Source organism: Galeopterus variegatus, unplaced genomic scaffold, assembly GCF_000696425.1.
Source record: "Galeopterus variegatus unplaced genomic scaffold, G_variegatus-3.0.2 Scaffold1726, whole genome shotgun sequence".
In the NCBI taxonomy this organism is placed as follows: domain Eukaryota; kingdom Metazoa; phylum Chordata; class Mammalia; order Dermoptera; family Cynocephalidae; genus Galeopterus; species Galeopterus variegatus.
Window position 1 is genome coordinate 85,891 of NW_007727837.1, and position 21,110 is coordinate 107,000.

The 21,110-nt window shown below is 39.6% G+C and overlaps 1 protein-coding gene across 1 annotated transcript in view; it reads right to left on the minus strand.

The window, feature by feature from the left end:
- LOC103595256 (neuropilin-1-like) overlaps positions 1-20,745 on the minus strand; it is a gene marked incomplete at its 3' end in the record, with an annotated part of 106,044 nt that extends 85,299 nt beyond the window's left edge. The window contains exons 1-2 of the mRNA XM_008578613.1: positions 20,716-20,745; positions 17,590-17,764 (exon numbers count right to left, since the gene is read on the minus strand). Of these exons, the coding sequence (XP_008576835.1) occupies positions 17,590-17,636 (47 nt within the window). The remainder of the gene's footprint in view (positions 1-17,589; positions 17,765-20,715) is intronic.
- Between the last annotated feature and the right edge of the window lie 365 nt (positions 20,746-21,110).

The window sequence follows — 21,110 nt, forward strand, 5'->3', positions numbered from 1 at the left end:
GCATCTCTACCTAAAATGTTTGAAAGCATCTCCAAATGTCTGAAATGGGATCTACTGTCTTGCTTTTTCACTAGGTATGTTATTGGCAGACACTTTTTCACTAGGTATGTTATGGAGACATCCTATAATCATGAACATCCCAGTCTCTACCTCCGTCAAATTTTATGACTGTTCAAGTTCTTGCATGTTTCCTTGAGGATATGTATTTTTTTCTAGTTCTACTGCTGTTTGTCACCTGCAGGGGAGCCTTCAGTGCAAAGAGATGAAGAGGGGATGAAAAGATCTCTCATTGATTTAGTCATTAGTGTTTTTTGAACGATTATTATTTTTATGCCCTGGCTTGGGATATGGGAGTGAAAAGATTTTCTAAAGTTTATTTTTATCTTGTCTGTTTAATTTGTGCCACTGGAAGAGCCAGTGAAATGGCTGCTGAGACTACAAACAACCTGCAAAAAGCCATCGGTGACTTTGTTCAGTCCCCCATTATGACATAAGTCCTGTCACTGTGGAGCAGGGGGCACAGTACTTTAGACAGTGAAAGGAGATTGAGTGGAACCTATAATTACAGGCAAAGAAGTCAAGGACTGAAGTTAGAACTAGCCATTGAGTGTCTTATGTGGAGAACAGGCATATGCTGGTCAAGTATCCAGGGTTCAGGGATTGAGTGAACTTGGGAAACCAGAGTAGGCCAGCTGATGAATCACAGAGGGTCTAGAAGCCCAGAGGGTTACAGTCAGAGCACCAACAACCGGGAACACACTTGATGCCCAGCCAACAATTGCCTCAGCCAGACGTTTTTTATCTGCATCTTGTTTAGAGCAAGATCCAGGTCCCAAGTGGGCCTCCCTTGGAACCTGCAGGGGGAGATAATGAGGATCAGAAAGCTGGAAGCGGGTGGAGGCAGCACAAGGGACAGCTCCTTAAGGAGCAGGTCTCGGTTAATCAGTGTCTTTCTAGAATAGAAATACCATGAGGGCGGGGAAAGATATCTGTTTTGCTCACTGCTCTATCACTGAAACAGTGATCAGCACATACTAGTTGGTCAATAAATATTTATTGAATAAATGAATGAATGAGGTAGTATGCAACAGTTGAAGTTTTCAGAGGAAGAATTTTGGTGTACAAAGAAGCAATGTATAAGAAATTGCCTGACTGTCCCCCAATTTCCAAGTTTGTGAGTTCTGAATTTATTACCAGGTATTTTTTTTTCTAAGTATGCAGTGAACTTATGTTTACCATCAATCTCAAGGTTTGTATAATATTCAATATGCAAAGCAAATGCTTAAACAACGTTGATAAGAAACATAAATAGTTTAAGTCTCAAAGTTAGTCTCAGGAAAGATGTATTGACAAAAATATTTTTTTGACAGTTCAAATTCTTTTTTTATCCCAGTGTTTAGAAATACTAGACATTTTCCAATTAATGCTGGGAATTAGCTAAATAAATTTAGATGTTAGTCCACTGTTAATTATTTGCTTTAACAAAAATAGGGCTCAGGAAGACCAAATAGAGAAAAAAAGTATAATTAACATTTATTCATTTCAGGCCCTGTTTATATTTGCATCTTAAAGGAACTGCATTTTTTTAAACCAAGTTTCTAATTTTCATTGGTAACAAATCTATGTCTAAATTGTTCAGAAGTGCCTAGTCAGATGTGTGAAGAACACACTTAGAAGGACGACGTGTTTTTAAACACATATCTGTCATTGTGTAGCCTTTGACAAGTTGCTTTATCTTTATACATTTTGGTTATTTCACTTTAAAATGGGTCTGGTACAAATACACAATTTCCCAAGGATGTGTGAATTAACCAGTGGTGATAAAGAACCATGAAATGATGATATGCTATCCATGCTAAGTCAAATTATGAAATTGCACCTTTGCAAAAATGCTATTGTGGGAATAAATGAATCTGAACATTGTATTTATAGTGTGATTTGCTTCTGAAATAGAATATTCATAATGGGCCTCAGCAGGCGACAACAAAGTGCCATCTTATCTCCTGTTGATAGACCACAATTTCAGAAAATTATTTTTACAATGGCATCTGAACAAGCTCCTTAATTTGAGACTGTTTTACAAATAGATACATAGCTTATTACGTCGCTTACACTGTCTTTGAGATATCAAGTGTGAGGTGGACTCATTAACAAAATCACTGTTGTCACTCCCTTGTATTTTTTATCAATGTAATTCCTATTCTTTACAATCTAATTTTAACAAGCTATGCTGCACAGCAAGATAAGGTGGAAGCTGCTTTTGGGTTAGCGATCAAATCCAAGTTTAGGTTAACATGCTCAGGATATCAACAGCGGCTAAAGATCACCTCAGACATGGCTTGCAGCTCATCTGGTTTCAAGACCAAACCACTCATTCCTACAAAAATTTCCACTGACAGCAAACGTTATCTTCAGCAAGAGCAGAACAGTAAGTGAGAATTTCTGAGGACCACATTCCCAGTTCTTTTAAATAATTGATTAAATACAATCGAGGGATCTTCAATAAGTTCATGGAAAGATTCAGATTACCTTTTAATTTCATTTCTCCAGGAACTTTTGAAATACTCTCATATCTTTTTGTGGATATGATTACGGTCTAGGTGAAAAAGTGGACAATTCTTAGAATAAATTTTGCCAAAATAGAGTTGAAAATGTCCAATACAATTTAGGTAGAAGACTGACATACCATATGTGTCTCAGTGAAGGAGGGGTATGAAGACTGTGTTGCAAAAGGCATGGGGGTCTGGGCTGGGCTGGAGTAGCAGCTTAGATCTAGGAAAAAGAGAAGAAAGGGAAAGCTGGGGGTGAGGGAGGAGCAGAGAGCTCGTCAAAGGCCAGAGAAAGGCCCAGGGATCAGGCAAGGCTAAACCATCAGAAAAGACATCTTTGGAATGTGCTTGACAGCAGAGAGTTTACCTGCTGGGGGTGAGGGAGGAGCAGAGAGCTCGTCAAAGGCCAGAGAAAGGCCCAGGGATCGGGCAAGGCTAAACCATCAGAAAAGACATCTTTGGAATGTGCTTGACAGCAGAGAGTTTACCTGGAGAAATAGAATGCTATTATATTAGAGCCAAAAGGGCTTCAAGAGCAGAACCCATGCCTTTCATTTCACAGACGAGGAAACGAAGGCCCTGAAAGATGAAACAGTCGAGCCCACAGCTAATTAGAGGCCAAGTGACTTGGAGAACTCTGGATCATAATAGGTACCTGCAGGCATCACACAGGAAGGCCATGCCACTCACTAAGCAAGTTTCTCAAGATAACAATGTGCACGGTCCACACAGGGCTGGCACAGAGCAGAATAAGCTGAGGGTACGATGAGGGGATGCAGCTGCCTCTGCCCTGCTGATCTTTCATCCCTGCGAAAATGCGAGAGCTTATCTTCTGTCTGTTCTGTGGGTGCAGATAAACTAGGCATGTGAGAATGAGGGAGCACTATCCCCTTGTTTCTACAATAGACAGACAGCAGAAACATTTGAAAATACCCCAGAAAACTAGGTGTAGATAGTGACGTTGGAGAGCTGGTAAGAAACACAACAACTAGCTGTGGTGGCTGTTGGTGGTGGTGGTGGTGGGGGGGGTGTTCCTTGTTGCTGCAGGTGCAGTTGTGCACCTGCTACACATTTGCCTCTTCCTCTTGGGCTGCCACTAGCCCAATGTGCCACACGGCCTTAAGAAACACGTAGGAAACACTACTGTGATGGAAGAGGTGACAGCCAGGGGAGGAGCAGAAATCCCTCACAGCCCACCTCAAAAAACGCCCCACCAAGGCCACCCCTGGGTAGCACTTGTCCAGGTAGTCTTTATCGAGGACATGGGGCTTATTATTTTTCTGGTGGTGTAGACTAACACATTTACACCATTCTGCAAGGAATGCATCCGATGTTCACTTCCCTAACAGAGAAGTTCACTTTGCACACCTTCCCGGGCAAGCCTGCTATGAAGTTAACGTGCGCATTTATTGGGGTTGCCAGCTGGAAAGGAAGAAGGCTCTAAATTATTTGTGTAGAATTTATGTAAAGGTGGTTTGGACATGAGCCCAGATATGAATATACAATAGACAAAGTTTACAGAATTGTGACACAAAGTCCCAAGAGTTGTGCAGATGTCAGAAAACACTCAGCAACCAGGACATATGCCTACAATGTTAATACAACTTATGCCTCTAACTCCAAAACAGATTATGGAGACAAATGTGAGACAGAAAGAAAAGCTTTCAGGCATGCACTATCTCTGCATATTTTTGGGGGATTTAGCTCAAGTTACTCATATGTAAAAGTTCAGGTTTTTAAAAATAGAGGTTTTTAGAGAAAAAATGTAAGTCTGATTCCACTACCCAGGAAAATGGAGGGTTTACCATGTAAATGAAAAGTACAAGTGTGCATTTTTATAGTCTGATTAAGTTAAACCTTTGCTCCAAGCCAGCCGACTTGGTCTTCCTGTGCTGGAAAAGACATGTTGGATGTCACTTGGTCAGCTCAATTCAGCAAATATTCATTGAGCATCTACTATAGGCAAAGCACTATGCAAGGCTCTGCGAGTGGTAGAAAACAACACCAGTCCCTGTTCATAAATACCCTATGATCTAGTGGGTAAATAGAAGAATATGAGTGATTATGACACAATATGGAATATCATAAGCATGAATGATGCATAAACACAATTCTCGGGGGTGTCATAGGGCAGAGGAAGGCTACATTTAATTGGTAGTTGGTCATTAAAGGTGGCTTTATGAAGGAAGAATCATTTCATTTTGACAGAGAGATGCAAGTATGCAAAGGGCATTTACCCTTCATACACCTGGGAAAGCAGGGGTGAGTTTGAAGAGCTACAAGGTGACCATTTTAGCTAGAAGGTCTAGGAAACCCACAGGAGATAAGGGCAAAGAGACAGATGTGAGCTGCACTGGGGAAGGCTGAGAGGCAGACAGAAGCGAGGAAGAAATGGATTCTCTTAAGTGTTTCCAAGCAGAGCGCAGGAGGAGGAAAGCCCCTTTAGGAGGTCAGTGCAATAGCACCAGAGACAGATTAAAAAGTGTTAGAATGTGGGTGGTAGCAGCAGCAATGTAACAGAAAAGGTGAGAGAGACATTGCAAGTCTGTAATCTAGAGGCCTTTAAACTGACTACATTTGAATCAAGAGATGTTCCAGAGTTTCAAATTTGGATAAAAAGGAAATGAAGGAACCAGCAGAGAAAGAGTCATTTGCACGGGAAAATGCAAAGTTTGATTTCTTACTTGTGGAGATGATCACTGATCTAAAGAGTCAACTTCATCCAGAAAGAATTTGGAAGTTTGAGTCCAACACTTAGATCAGATCTAGGGCTGGCCAGAAACATGGGTATTATCTGAGCCAAGTGGCCAAGATCAAAAAGTTTATCCAAAGAGAAGAGATCTGGAGCAAACCTTGGTAAATGCCTATATTGTGGAGGTGGTGGAGAAAAGGAAGAAAAAAAGAGAAGTGGTCAGAGAAGTGAGGAGACCAAGATAGCCCTACACCAGGAGATGCAGGCGAGAAGAAAGTTCCAACACGTAGGGAGCAGCCAGTTGTGTCTAATGTACAAGGCTTGAAAAAAATACAGCCAAGAAATATCAATGGTTTGGAGCCTCAGGACAGAAACTAGAGCATAACATTTGAACAAGCAGTTGCAGTCAACTGGAGGGGATGGAAACTATGCTGAAGAGGGTTTAATGAGAAAGTGGAGTTCTGGATTGCAGTCAACCCTTCCAATACCCTTGGTAGTAATAGGAAAGAGATAGAGAAATGAAATATTTGTTTGAAGGGTGACAAGGCCCAAGGAGGATTTCTCTTACTCCTAAAGAGAAAGGTCCTGCAGAATCCATTTGACCCATGGGGGCCCACAATGGCCCCACAAAAAGGAAAGCAAGTCCCTTCTGCTGGATCTCCCAGCCAAGCCTGTAGCTGTTTCAAACGAAAAAAGGCTGAGAGTACTTTTGAAAGGCTGCAGATATTATTTATATCACATAAGGCCAGTCATGCGGGTGAGGTGAGGAGAGGGAACTGGATCGGTAACCTCTACCATGATTCCAAGGCCTTTCCTGCAAACATGCTCTTCTGCATTGTCACTGAGAAATCTCCGTCCCCCACCTTCCCCCCACCCCTGCTATTGGGGAATCTGTCACAACCAGAAATCAGGGAAGGGCAAGGGTAAAGGACCAGACTGGGGTTACTAGAAATAGAAAAAAGGGGACAAGAATGGAATGAAGCATCATTTTAAAATTTATTTCCCAGCTGCTAGTCTCATGAATTTATGTTTAAAAATCCACGTAGTTTCCCCTTTCTTGGAAATGAACATAACGGCACTATCCTGTTGATTGGGAAGGGCTGGCATCCCGCTGTAACAACCACAGTGCTGTTGACCCCAGCTTTGCTATTTAAGTATGGGTTTGTTTACGGTCTGAATGTACTGCACATATTTACAAAAGTCCTCAGGCACACATGGGAAAAAAATCAATTTTTTAAAGCCATCAGTGCTATTATCATCAAGTTTGTGACACTGAGACAGCATCTTCTATGATATTTCCCAGAAACTCCACCCATCTAGACTTTTAGAGGACTGCAGCTGTAACACACGTAACATTAGAAGGACATTCAGAAATTCTCTTTGGCTGGGCCGGCCTGGTGGCACACTGCTACAGTGCGCCGCTTGGGAAGCACAGCGGTGCTCCCGCCGAGGGTTCGGATCCCACATACAGCCCGGCCGCTCACTGGCTGAGCGAGGTGCGGGAGCAACACTGAGGGGTGCGATCCCGTTGCCGGTCCTGGTCTGGTACGGGCGTCACACTGAGGGTTGCGATCGGTTTCCGGACACGAAAAAAGACAAAAAGGAAAAAAAAAAAAAAAAAGAAATTCTCTTTGGCTGGGCCGGCCTGGTGGCACACTGCTACAGTGCGCCGCTTGGGAAGCACAGCGGTGCTCCCGCCGAGGGTTCGGATCCCACATACAGCCCGGCCGCTCACTGGCTGAGCGAGGTGCGGGAGCAACACTGAGGGGTGCGATCCCGTTGCCGGTCCTGGTCTGGTACGGGCGTCACACTGAGGGTTGCGATCCGTTGCCGGACACGAAAAAAGACAAAAAGGAAAAAAAAAAAAAAAAAGAAATTCTCTTTGGCTGAATGAACGCTGAGCATGAGATACTATCTCTGTTGTGGAAATGTGCAGTGCTTTTGTAATATTTATAAGCATCTCCTCCTAAGGATGCAGACGTTATTGTTTACAGTCTGAACTTATTTTAAGGAACAAAACCTACGGATGCCCTTCCTGTTATAGTAATACCTAGGCTTTATTTAACATATTTCCCTTGTATTCATAAGATACTTCCACTTACATTAGCTCATCAACACTGCATTACTGAGATAGGTAGAGGAAAGAAAGCATTTTTTTTTTCCAAAATTGAAGCTGTGTCTGGGTAATGTTACTCAACCAGACCCTGATGTAGGCAACCTGGTCATTGTTATGTCTTCCTGAGCTGCACTTGTTAACACTGTCAGAGCTGCAGTATTAACGGTGCCATAATCAAGCCGTTCATATATCATGAGCCAGCCCAGCTGACCTGTCTCCTGTCTCACAGATGGGAATGAATGGCAGAGGTGCAATTATATAGCCACATCCCTAATTCTCACCAGAGCCCTTTTTCACAGGGAGCCACTAACACAGTCCCCTGACAATCAGAAACCCCCAGCTCATGTTAATGAGCCAGTACACACATAAGGCAGAAGACGGAAATGAGGATGTGTCTTGAAAGTCTGATCCTATATATCCGAATAGTTACTCCATAGTGTCCCCAGCCACGGACCAAGAATCTGGCATTGGAATAAAGGGAAAGGAAAACAAAACTTTTTTCCTTAGAGAAAAGAAAATTTCGGGCCGGCCCGTGGCTCACTTGGTAGAGTGCAGTGCTAATAACACCAAGGCCCCGGGTTCGGATCCCACATAGGGATGGCCGGTTCGCTCACTGGCTGAGTGTGGTGCTGACAACACCAAGTCAAGGGTTAAGATCCCCTTACTGGTCATCTTTAAAAAAAAAAAAAAAAAAGAAAAGAAAATTTCCATCAGTGCTAAAATAACCTCACTCTTCCCTCAGCCTAGTGTCACCCCTCCTTGAAAAATAAAATTATGGGCTACTCCTTGTAGAAGTGAAGAGGCTGCTAGCACAGTTTTGGTGCTGCAAGGAGCTCTAGCAGAGCTAAGACTCAAATAGGCTCCAAGCATGGAGTTAAGCTTGGCAACCTGGTCCCACAGTACACACGATGGAGGACAGGGGCATGCTGTGACTGGGTAAAAAGCCTGCTTCTGCTGCTCTGTCCCTCTCCAGATGATCTGTAACCCCTACCTGTGCTGCTGGGAATTGGAGGCTCCAAAATTCAAGTCCCGATGCCTCTGACTAGGCTAGAGGGAGGAAGAGGGCGGAGGGGGTGGATCTGGCCAGATTCCTGGAATGCAGAAAAGCAGCCACCACCTCTGCTTCCAGGAAGTGACTGCCATAAATCCTTTCCAAGAGAGGCTGCCATTCAGACTGACCACCCACTTGAGCAGTTATCAAAATTGCCCCTTCCCTCTCTCTCCACCCAGTTTGGCTGGGCTCCAACTCCCCTCCATATTGCCTACTGTGAACCACAGACCCTACTCAAGAAAACACTGTGCTTTTTCACCTCTACTCTTTATAAACCAGATTTCAATCTCAATAAAGGTGCTAGCTGTTTGGGCCGGCCCGGTGGCGCACTGGAGAGTGCGCTGCTTGGGAGTGCGGTGGTGCTCCCGCCGAGGGTTCGAATCCCATGTGGAGACCGGTTCCCGCTCACTGGCTGAGCACGGTGCAGGCGCAACACCGAGGGTTGCGATCCCATTGCCGGTCCCGGTATGGGCGCGACACCGAGGGTTGCGATCCCGTTGCCGGACATGAAAAAAGACAAAAAGAAAAAAAAAAAAGGTGCTAGCTGTTTAGTTTAAATAAACTAGTGCCTATTATGTGCAAAGCATTCTGTTGGATTGTGGAGGGTAAAATATAAGTAGGACATGGTTTCTGCCATCGTGGAGTTCACCACCCAATGCGGAGACAAACCCTTACCTATATAGTTACAAGGAAGAAACTACAGACAGGTGTTAGAAGTGTAGGTAGAGTGTTAGGGGAGAGAGATGGCAGACTGTCCAATGAATTGGGATTTGTCATTTTTACTAGCTGCCATTTTCCCAAAAGAGTGGCTTGATCTAGAAATTTAAAATTTAAATTTATCTTAATCATCTTTTTCGTGACCTAATTTGTTAACAAATAAACTTCCACTTTCTCAATATATTCAAAAATATACAGACAAGTTTGAACCAAGATTTAAAAAGGTAATGCAGCGATCTAATTTAGCCAGGGGTTACTACGTCTAAAAACAACCTAATCCCTTGTCAGACCAAGTCAGCCTCAGTGCTACCAAGTTTGTGAAAGCTTTGTGTCCTTTTTATTTTTGAGTCAAGAGTGTGTTCTTTTTTCTTTAAATTTGAGAACTTAGTGCGTTTAAATTTTTTGAGGTTATCTCTAAATTTTTTGAAGATTTTGACCACATTCATTTTTTTCCCATGCCATTTCACTGATTGCCTATATCTTATATAATATAGCAGCCCTGCTCACAGCAGCCATTGGTTGGAGAGTCAGACAAGGACTTGGAATCGTGACTATACTGACTGATCTCTGGATGTTGTAAAAAAATCTAAGAACTTGAATAAAGAGACATTTAGCATCCTCTTTCAGCCCTGGACTGGAAGCCCTCTCCGTGTCATGCCAATCTATCACAGAAGCTGCAAGCAGTCACCTCCAACCTGGTCGGCTGCTTGTACAAAGTATCTGCCCAGATAAAAACAAAATGCTCGGGAGCATCTGTTTCTTTTCAAAAAACACTCTTCTGTTTCTCATAGGAACCCAGTGCCTGAGCAAACATTCTCCCTGTAACTCTTACGGGGCCACTGTGGCAAATACAATTATCAAAATTTTATGAATAGGGGAACTGCGGGAGAGAAACACTTTCCTGACATTTGCCTGAGATTAAGTAAATGACCAGTGTCTGGAAGGGAATACAGCCTTCTTACTTCTGGGCCTGAGACTAAGCACTGGACACAGCTGGTATCTCATATGTCCTTTTAAACAATTGCATAAATCGAACCCGTGTGTTGCCTGGTTGTCAGGCTTCAAATAAATATTGCATTTCTATGTGCTTTGTGTTTCAAACTCCATTAACCAAAAGGACCAGAATTTAGATATTTACCTCTCAATATTTCCATTCCTAAGTTAAGATGAGTTTCGATTGAGTGGAAAATCACCAATTGGTTAGAAGTTTCTGTGCACGGATTTCTCAAGTTGTTAGTGTAAACTGAAAGTTTAAAAATTAAACTTGTTTTTCATCGGTTGGTTTATATATAAACCTTTGTGTGAGGTAGTTCATAGAAGAGAATGGCTGCTTGAATAAAAACTAAGTTGGCAACATTTCATAAGAATTTTCTTATTCCAATGGCACATCACAAGTGTGATTTCGATCACCAAGGTGGAAAGACATTTCATGCAGCCTGAGCGTTTGGGCTCTGTTAACTCAACTTCTCCAAGCCTCAGGGCTGTCATCTGTAAAATGGGGATGATAGAAAAATTAAGTGAGATCATGTGCATGGCGTGCTTGGCGCCATGGCGGCCACAAATTGAGGACCCCAAAGTAAGAACCAGCCATAACCGTTCCTTTCCACTCTATGATTATTTAAATTAAAGGAGAAAAATCATGTTGACCAAATAAGATCTAGCAATTTAATGAGGAGGAAAACCAGATTATAAGACAAAAGTTCTGCTCAGTGAACTTGAACTTTTTAAAGGAATTGAGTGGAAAAAAGCCAAAAGATGGTGTTGTTTTGTTTTTCTGTCTGCTCTTCCACAGAATTAGGTAGAGCTCTGAATGAACGTACTTCACTTTCTAAGCTATGCAAAGACTGAATGATTTCAACCATGACACAGCACTAACTGACCTAGATACTAGACACGGGCCAGTCACCCAGACAATAGCAGGAGAAACCTTCTTTTGAGGTGCTCCGTACTGCCAAGTCACTGACTCTTACAATCAGGATTGATTACAAACACCCAATTAAGACGCATTTGGAACCTGATCCGAACACTAATGTTGTCTCTTGTTCTTTAGGCTTAATTACCAGCCTTGTTGATTACACCACTGCAATTAGTTTATTTTTCAGCCTCTTTTACATGCACATATGTGTTTGTGTGTGTGTGCTTCTGCATGTCAGCATGCATGCAAGTATCAAGTTTTATGCTGGAGAGAAAGGAGATGAGAGTATGCATGCCGGCTGAAGGCATATGTTTCACTTGGATGGATTCTTAAGTGCCTGCTCCCCAAAGTGAAATCTGGTTGGAAATGCTATGCACATGTTGATTCAATTTGAAAAGATTTCAACTAACCTCCTTTAGCTTCTCATAAAGGTTGCTTCTTTTAAATGACAGATATGCCTAACACAAGACAACCTCGTAATACTCAAAATTCATTACCATCAAATGTGATTGCTTATAGTAAGAAATAACAAAGAAAATTAATTTTATTAAACACATTGGGTTCTGTTCAAATTAAATCAGTGCTAATGGGGGGGAAAAAAAACAAAAGGAAGAAAGTAGATAATTATCTGCCTGACTGTGACCAATGATGTTGCAGGTGGCAGTGACACATCGCCAGCTATTGTTCTGGGAAGGGTTTGTTCTCACCCACCCAATAATTTTATAACTGACTTGAGTTTGAGCTTGGGGTGGTGCCTCTCACACTGCCCATATTGGGAAGTCACCTGACATCAAAATCAGGAATGAAACGATGAGGAAAAATGAAGCAAAGGAAGATTTTTCTGAATTTGCTTTGCACATAAATCAGGCTCCAGACTGAAAACTTTGTGTCTCTTTTAACGTAAGTATAGTATATGAAACACAGACAGATACTTTTCCAGTAGCCACTGAAAAAAAATTAGAAAATGCTTCTGTAGGACTCTGCTTTTTGATTAGATTGGAAAGATTTGTGTTATCTTTTAATTCTATTTTTCCACGAACTTTTTGAAGTCCCCTTGTATTTTTCTATCGCCACTCCAAAGAGTCTCTATCACTGTCTAAATTCAAAGGATAGTAAATATAGACTTCTAAGACTGTAGTTTAATTTTGTCTGATTTTGAAATTTGTAGGAATGGAACCACATGAGTTAGGACAGCCGTTGCCCTCAAGGGCAAAGGTTAGTGACTGAAAATGGACATCACGGGGCTTCTAGGAAATTGGAAATTTCTGCTCCTGGATTGGTTACGTGGATGTGCTCATCTTGCAAAATTTTATCAAATTTTACACTTAGGTTGCATATTTTTCTAAATATATATTATACTTTAATTAAGAATATCTATATTTCTATATTTCATATAGAAAATGGAGAAGCATTTTGGCTTAAAATACCCACTGTTTTTCACAAAACAAGGAATTTGTTTTAGTCTAAGTGATGCTCTAAAACACAAGACTAGAGTGAGGCACTTGCTTTAGACAAAAAAAGCCAAAAATAAAAATCTAAAAATAAAAAGTAATTGAGATTAAATACTACTTTAATGCAATGTTTTTAAAAATTCGAAATTAATGCAAAAAATCCATGCTAAACAAAATGATCAAAACAGAGAACATTACTCAAGGAAACCTAAACGAAACTTATATTCCAAAAATTGCTAATAAATTACTAAGTGGCCACTGTATAATTAATTTTCAGAAATAATCAGATTTGAGAAACTAAGGGCAAATTAATTTTCATTCAGTGAGTTTATATTCTATGAAAATTAATGAAATTAGCAGTGTTTTGAAGTTTGTAAGAGCTTCGATAATTTTTAAAATGGCATTAAAGAAACATTGTGTGACTTATTCCAACAAAATTCCAAAACTTGAAAATCATCTCTATTTAATTTTAATTTTACTGTGATTAAATTTCATCTGAAGTTGCATAAGTGAAAACTTCCTTTGACTGCATTAAATTAGGAAAAACACACCTATTCTTGGTTACGCAAAGAAGAGATTACAAATCTAAATTATAGACAGAAAAGCGTCTATGCTGTATTATGAAACAGCATAGTCAAATCACGCATTGAAGTCAGGATCTTGTCAGTAAGAAAACCACTATTGGGCTCTCTCCCCGCAACACTACCAACTTTTCAGACTCTTTTTCTGGAATTTCACATTCATTTTCTTAATGTTTTTAACCCAATGTCTGTGAAATTTTTATTGCTCCCCAGGTGACGACATCTGATCTGAATGTAACCACACACCTCTTTGCACAGCAGTATTTGTCACAAACCATTATAAATTATCATGCTGATAGTTTGCATTGCTGGGAAACTGGAAAAGTTGCATAAATTCTAACTACTGTATCAATGACATTCTTGTTTATTATACAGATATAAAATTTTATGAGATCCAAGATGTCTGCCTTACCACTAAAGAAAACTTTAGTGGAGCAAGATCTAACTTGTACAGTGTATATATTTAAACCATTGAAAACCATTTACAATGTACAATGAACATTTCTTTCTCAGCTGGTCTTTCTTTTCTACTTTTAACTGTGTGCTTCAACAATTAGAAGCATGCAGGATCTTGCTGGTGCAAAGAAAGAGAAATCATCATTCCTTCCATTCCCTTAACACCTTCTTTTTTCAAAATATTCTTTAGCCTCCTTTCTTATATCAACATAACAATAAAACCATGAATGTATCTACCTAGAAATCCTAGCCCTGTGTTAGTCCTGAGATGCTCTACTGCTCTATTAACTAATTAACTTATACCATACCTCATTAGGTAAAAGAACTGAAGTATTATGATTTTGATGCTTATTTGTAATGAAACCGGATTCAGTGGTAGCATAAACACAGATTGTTGCATTTAAAAACTTTAGGGCACAACTTACACATTTATTTTTCCTAAGGAAATCCCCCCACCCCTATAGCCACTGTAAAAACTTAACACCTATTTTGTAAACTATGGTCCATAGTTTACTCATGAACTGGGTCAGTCTTGGTGCTATTCACATGAAAAATTGAGACTGCATATTGTATTACTAAAATTATGAAATAATGTTTTCATCTAATTATAAATAAAATGATAAAAATCTAAATTAAAAACATTTTTCCTACCAGAACTATTTGACTGGTCTATTTAATTACTGATTCATCCCTACATCTTACAAAAGAAAATTGTTTACTTGAGTCTCAATAATGTTTCTCAATAAGCAAACGTATTAAGAAATCGACTTTTTGAGCTTTCTCATGGTGAAAGTTAACTGCACAAATATTGACAATTTCAAGTCAAAAGGCAGCGTGTATTATACGTGGATCATTCTATTACTAGATCAGTATATTTAGTTTGACGTACAGTTAGTTTTATATATCCAAATGTTTTAACAATCATCGAGTTGTTAAAGATATCATAATAATAATGATAACTTATTGTGAGAAGAATTTTAAACTGTTCAAAGGGCTTTCGTACCCACTACATTTTTATCCTACCCAAAACCCTATGACATCAATACACCAAGTATTTTTTACTACCATTAGATGTACAATATAGTTGAAACAGGGAATAATATTAAATATCTCAAATAAGGTGAACATCTTATTCCTTATAGAAGCGATAACATAAAGTTTACCAGCTCTCTGAATGTGGTTTTATATACCTAGTTTTGTGTCATCTCAAATCCACTTTTTAAAATAGCCTAATATAAATTACAAAACAAGCACCAAGCAAAGCCAAAACTATCTTTTTGAGCATCTAATACAAACTTCGAAACCTATGAATTTCTTCTTTGAAGAGTTTTTGGTATCTTCCATTTTTCTAGGGAATTCTAACCACCTATAGATTTTAAAGCTTGGATTCTTTTCACAGCCTTTACAAAAGGAGGTCAGAATTGTGCCACATTTGTAGAATCTCAACTGCAACCTTCAACGATGACCAGGATTCATGTGTATCAGCCTGGAATGATAGCGAAGGCAATGTCTTACTTTGGTCTTCCTAAATCTTTTGGGGATTATTTTCATTGATTAAAAAGATCAGATAGCAATGCTTCAAAACAGGGCACAAAGATATCTTCCATGGGCTTCATCTCCATTGACTTTATCAGGCAAAATATAGCAGCCTTTCAAGGCTGGCCAGGAGATGGCACCTTCACAGAGAACAAAGTCTCAGTTGCAACAAGTAAGAAATCTACTCTGCAGCATTAAACAAACAATCAAACAAGCAAACCCTCATCATCCTAAGATTTTTATGGAAACAATCTTATTGGTCATATCAGTTTCTTGACTACCTTGCTGATATCCCTAAAATTGTCTTTCTGTAGATTACAGTCATCCTTTATCTTAACTTTAAAAAAGAAAAAGTAACTAAAAAGGTGCTCCTTCAGTCCCACCATACCCTACCTCACACCATTTTATGACAATTATTTAAGGTTTACTATGTGCCAGACACTGTTGTAAGCACTTTACGCCTATTAAATCACTCAACTGGCTTCGCTTCTTAAACTTCTACTCCAGTTGTGTGCTGGAGCTCACACCAGCTTAAAAGAACCAATGGTGCACATATCTTTCCAAGTCTGTGCACAGTTACATCACATGAGTAGTTTGAAATCAGCCACGGTGGAAGTATTTACACCATGTAAATTGGAAAATGTTACAAATCAGGACCTGACCCACCCCCTCCTAAGAGCCTGTTAAACATTTACCAGCATAACACTTCTAGTAACTATGTTTTAACTGTTTTATTATACATATGCATGGTCGTGATTTCCAGATCACGGATTAGCAAACATGAGTTTATTGAAATCTAATAGCATCTTATTTTCTTGGAATACTGTTATTATTTGAGTATGTTTTACAAGAGTTTCTTAAAAATATTTCCTATAGCAGTTTAAGCATTGTCAAATAGCAACAGTAAATAGATAGATAAATGAATGAATGAATGAATGAATGAATGAATGAATGAATGAATGAATGAATGAATAAATAAATAAGATAGAGAACAAGTCTCCAGGTTGTCTAGGTGACTGACACTAAAAATCACCATAAAGAATATTAGCCAAAAAAACACAAAACTTTCTGTTTCCTAGCAGTCACTGAAACACTCTATTAATGGCAACTTCCACACAAGACAATGCCCTGAAGCACTTCTGAATCATAGAACAAAGATTAAACTGGAATTGGCACAATTTTATTGGCATATTTTTATTGCATTGATTATTTGGAAACTGATCATCAATCTATGGATTTATGGCTAATTCTCTGGGCACCAAAATGTTGAATTAACCAGATGACCTAATTTTCCTGAACATGGAAAACTAGTTTACTACACCAACTCAAAAGGTTGTTGAGTATTTGTACAGGTGGGAACATTTTCATATTAATCTTTTCTTCTCTAAAAGAACTAATTGCATGCAAATAGAACATTTTTAACAATAAGTATGCCTGCATAGTAATGTTTATGTCCAATGGACGTAGTAGTCTATTAGACATTGTGCACAATTATATCAAACTGACCCATTTTAAAACTTGGGAAAACGTATTGGTACCTGAGAAACACTTTAGAATTGAGATTTAAATGTACTATTTTCCTTTGGTAATACTATTCACATACATATGAACTTCATAAAAGATCAATATTCAGGTTTAAGACTTTGGAGACTATACCAATTGCAGGTGACAAAGTGGAATGATGTGGGCAATACAGGGCCAGGTGATCTGTTGAGTGTCAAAAGAGAAGAGCAAACCTGGATCTAAGCAGACTGTTACATGTGATATGAAAACACACTTTCCATACTGTGGAAAGCAACGTCTATACAGCAGTTCTTTGAAATAAAGTGTTTCTATAGTGAGAATGTCTTCATAATAATGAAATCTGGCATCAATTGATGCTTAGTAACTTAACAATAGAAGGAGATTGTATGACCAAAACTTATATTGAGTTCTCACTGTATTCATTGTGCCTTAATATTTATTTTCCAGCATTTCCATAAATCTTTCAACCATTAATATACTACATGAAGCTCATCTGACTTATCCTATATTTCTTATTTTTATTCAATGACAATTTGCTTGTTCAAATCAAACTCAATAAGATGAATACAGTTCTTAAATTATAAAATGTGCTGCGCATTTTTAAATTATAAAATGTGCATACCTGTGGATGGAATGTATGTTAGGAATGCACAATATTTAATAAAAATGCAAGTGAGAGTTTAGGTTTCTAGCTCTTCCCCTTTCCAGAAAAAAAAGAGATACATACACATACATTTTTTAACAAAAGATTTCCAAAACCAGAAGTGTTAAAAGGAAACGGTATGAGAGATCGCACGTTTAAATATAATCTTCTGAGTTTGGGGAACTCAGAAATCGCTTAACATAATTTGATTTCCATACCATTGACACATGATCTGGCCTGGATTGGAATCCCTCCCGGATCCATTTATATCCTATATTGTACACACAGACTTCCCCCATAGACACGCGTGACCACTAGATGGTGCTGTGGCGCCCTGTTCAAATGCCTTCTCACTTACTTGCAGTCTCTGTCCTCCAAATCAAAGTGAGGGTTGAAGTTAATCATAATTCTCTGGTTTGGGTCCGGAGCTTGAATCAGCCATTCGCATTTTTCACTTGGGTGATAAGAATGAGGATAACCAGGAGACGTAAGGTACCCGGGGCTCTCAATTTTTATAGTATCGCCACATTTATCTGCAATAAAAATAACATTTTAATAGATCTTTCGCTGATAACTAATTCGTAATCTAGCATTCTATATAAATTCTCGGTTATTAAATATGCCATAACTTTTCAAAGTAAACTCCAAGAGGTCCCCACAAGTCCTTCAGGCTGCACTGAGAGCAACACTCCACCAAGGAACACTCTTTGATCTCAGGAAGATTGGCTCAGGCAGAAACCCTGAGATCTGAGAGGAGGTCCCTTCTGCCCCCAAAGTTCCTTCCCAAGAAAAAGGTCTTCCAGCATTAAAAACATTAAATCCCCTCAATTGATGTTAACATGGTCCCCTGGGAGCTTCTGCTAGACTTAATTATCCCCCAAGAAGTGTAATCACATTAAGTAGCAAGTTCTAAGTGGAAGGTGACTAAAAGGTGCTGTTCGACTCTTTGTGTCGCCTTTTGATGATAAGCCTAGTCTGTGTCATTGATCAGTGGGGATTGTCTTCCAAGACTTTGATTGGCTTAAAGCCAAACCTTTTTTGTTGTTGCTGTTTTATCTTCCCATAAATCTAAGTGATTTTGAGTTATCTCTGTTCTTGAGATCCAAATCAACAGAGAACAAAGTATATTTGGTGAAGCAGAAGTAATTCTGCTTTACTCTTCCCAGTAAAGTTGCTCAGCCTTGGAAATCAGATCAAAGCAATGGGGCAGAAAGAAAAATAAATAGCCACACAGCATTAATTCTAATTACCTAAATGTTGGGGAGAAAAAACTCCACCACACCAAGGCCTGGGTTTCACATATGGTAAGCCACATTCTCACATTTTGGGAAAGGTGAACTAACTAGTTTTGAGCCTTCATTTCAAAAACCTCAAATGCTGGTGATTCACTGAGGGCCAAATAAACCAGTCTCTGGGCTGCTTTATTGTTCAGCATAGATTCTCATTGTCACTTTTTACGATGAACTTCATACTAGAGAGCCTCAGTCTGAAATGCTGCCACATTTATTGATGCTTAATTTTGAGCAATAAAAATTTGGTGCATAAACTATGTAAGAGGAACAGGTATGAAAGCAGTGAAATATATAAGCCTATCAATTACAAATTTTCAGTAATGGTATGTATAGATTTTAATATTGCATCCAATAGATTCCCTGTGGGAAGAGAATGGCATTCTTTGCTCTCAGCATGAATTTATAAATCTGCAGAATTTTATTTCAGGAAAACCAGGTCAAATGGAAATGAAAGATGAAGTGCACATCAAAAATGCATAAAGCTACATGCATTACAGAAATTATTTCCCATAAATTAAAAAGAAGACAATATAAATTATATTGTTTTTCTCAATCACTAGATATTTCTGACTTCGTTTCTTAGGCTAAGGGTAGTCTTATACTGGTTTCCTTTGCTCTGGCTTTTAAAAGCTTAAGATTTGCCAAGAAGAAATGATGTTGCAACTGGAGTTCAGAATCTCAGTTAATGATCATATTGGACTCTGTTATGTGATTCTACTGAGACTCCTGCATTATTTTAAATGTGCAGAAAACTTGGAAAGTGACCCTGTCTCATTAAGTCTCCTCCAGCTCTGTACAAACATCATGGCAGTGTCTGGCATCTGTTAGAGGAGTGAAATAAAACAGCACTGGTTCTAGTCACTCTACAGTCACTTCAGAAAACATTTAGGTGGACTTGGTACCACACCAGAGCTCTTTAATCTGTGGCTTCTGAGAAAGTGACAGTGTAATAAGATAATGTGGACTGCTAGACTCCCTGGCTCTGTTAAATCTCTATAACAGTTGATTAAGAAAGAGCAATTTCTAATGACTCTGGACCATTAGTCCTAAATAAGGTTAATGAATTAATTTAGCAGACACTGGTACTCGGAGGAGGTGGACATGGCTTTAAGAGTGCTGCTGAGTTACAGAGGCATTGACTGGCTCTGGTCACTTCAAGCATAGCAACATGTCTTTAGCTAGGCGAGCTCACCAACTGAAGCTTAGATTCTCAGCATTCCCCAGATTTCTGCTAAAGAAATTAAGAAATATACGTGTGTTTGTGTGTGTGTGTGTGTGTGTCTATGTGTGTATTTGTGGCATTCACAACCTAAAGTCTAAAAACTCTTTGCATTAGGTTTCAGATCCAGACTGTGAACATCCCCACTGTGGATTTAATCTCAGGAGTTGTGGGGGACGGCGGGTAGGTTACTATAATTTCTAAAGTCTAACCATTTTGAGCTCTTTCATTTGGAGGAGGCTTATTTCATTCCCTGCCAGATTTTAGAAAGATGCCACCAACTCAGGTTCATTAATAAATTGAATTCCACATTCACAATTTTTTTTTTTTTTTGCATGTGTTTTGCTTCCAAGCATATCTTTTAAAACACTGCTTGGTAGCTGTTGGGGAAATCCATTGCTTAAATCACAAAACATCAAAAAGCATATTAGAGAGATTAACTTCCATCATAAAGATGTGATTTAAATTCCTCTTGGTATGAACCCCTCAGCTTGTGATCTCTTATTAAAACAATATACCACACTAAGTAGCGGATATTCTTTTCTTCTGATTACTTTGATTGAAATCTAAGCCAGAGAAAAGTAAATATTTGATAGTTAGTTAATAATAATCGCTGAAAACTTACTGTAAAGATCACTTCATACCCTTAACTTCACCTCCTTTACAGTGTTAAGTCAAACAGGCCTACAACCAGATCACATTTTAAAACGCCTTATTTAGATTACGTGGTGCTGTTTAGACCCCAGGACAGTCTTTCACTTACTTAACAGTGAGTGGCTTTCAAAGCTGAGTGGAAGCTGCAGCTCGGTGAGGGATTTCCAGGTATCCTAGTGCCTTACAGGGCATATATATCAGATCCCTGTATTGACACTATGTAACTTTCATTCATACTCCACACGGATCAGGGACGATTGACAAAGGTGGGGAGGGAGTTCCCTCAACCCACAAACCACTATCTCTTGCAGTCACTCACCAGAGGAGACAGTTTAGGGGCGCTGCAGGAGAACCAGGAAGTAAGTTCTCCCGGTAAAGTGTTCATTAACTTCCAGCAGCCATCAGATTTTTGAAAGGGAGTCTCATCTAATTGCCTTTGGGAGGAAACATTATTAAGATAATTGGTGCGCTGATCGGGGAAGGTCGGCAGCTCTGTCTCGGAACAGAGGTGGCAAAACCCCGTCAGCCAGGCGACCAACTTCAGCCGGGAGCCGGAGGACTTGAATCCTCCTGCCCCAAACCGACTGTCTTATTTCTTTAGTTCTCCGCCCAGAGAAAAGTTTCCTCCGCCTGGGAGGTGGCTATTCCCGGTTCGCCCCGGCAGCTCAGCGCGAGTCCCGTGGCTGGGGACGGACGCAGACCCCGGGCTCCGGA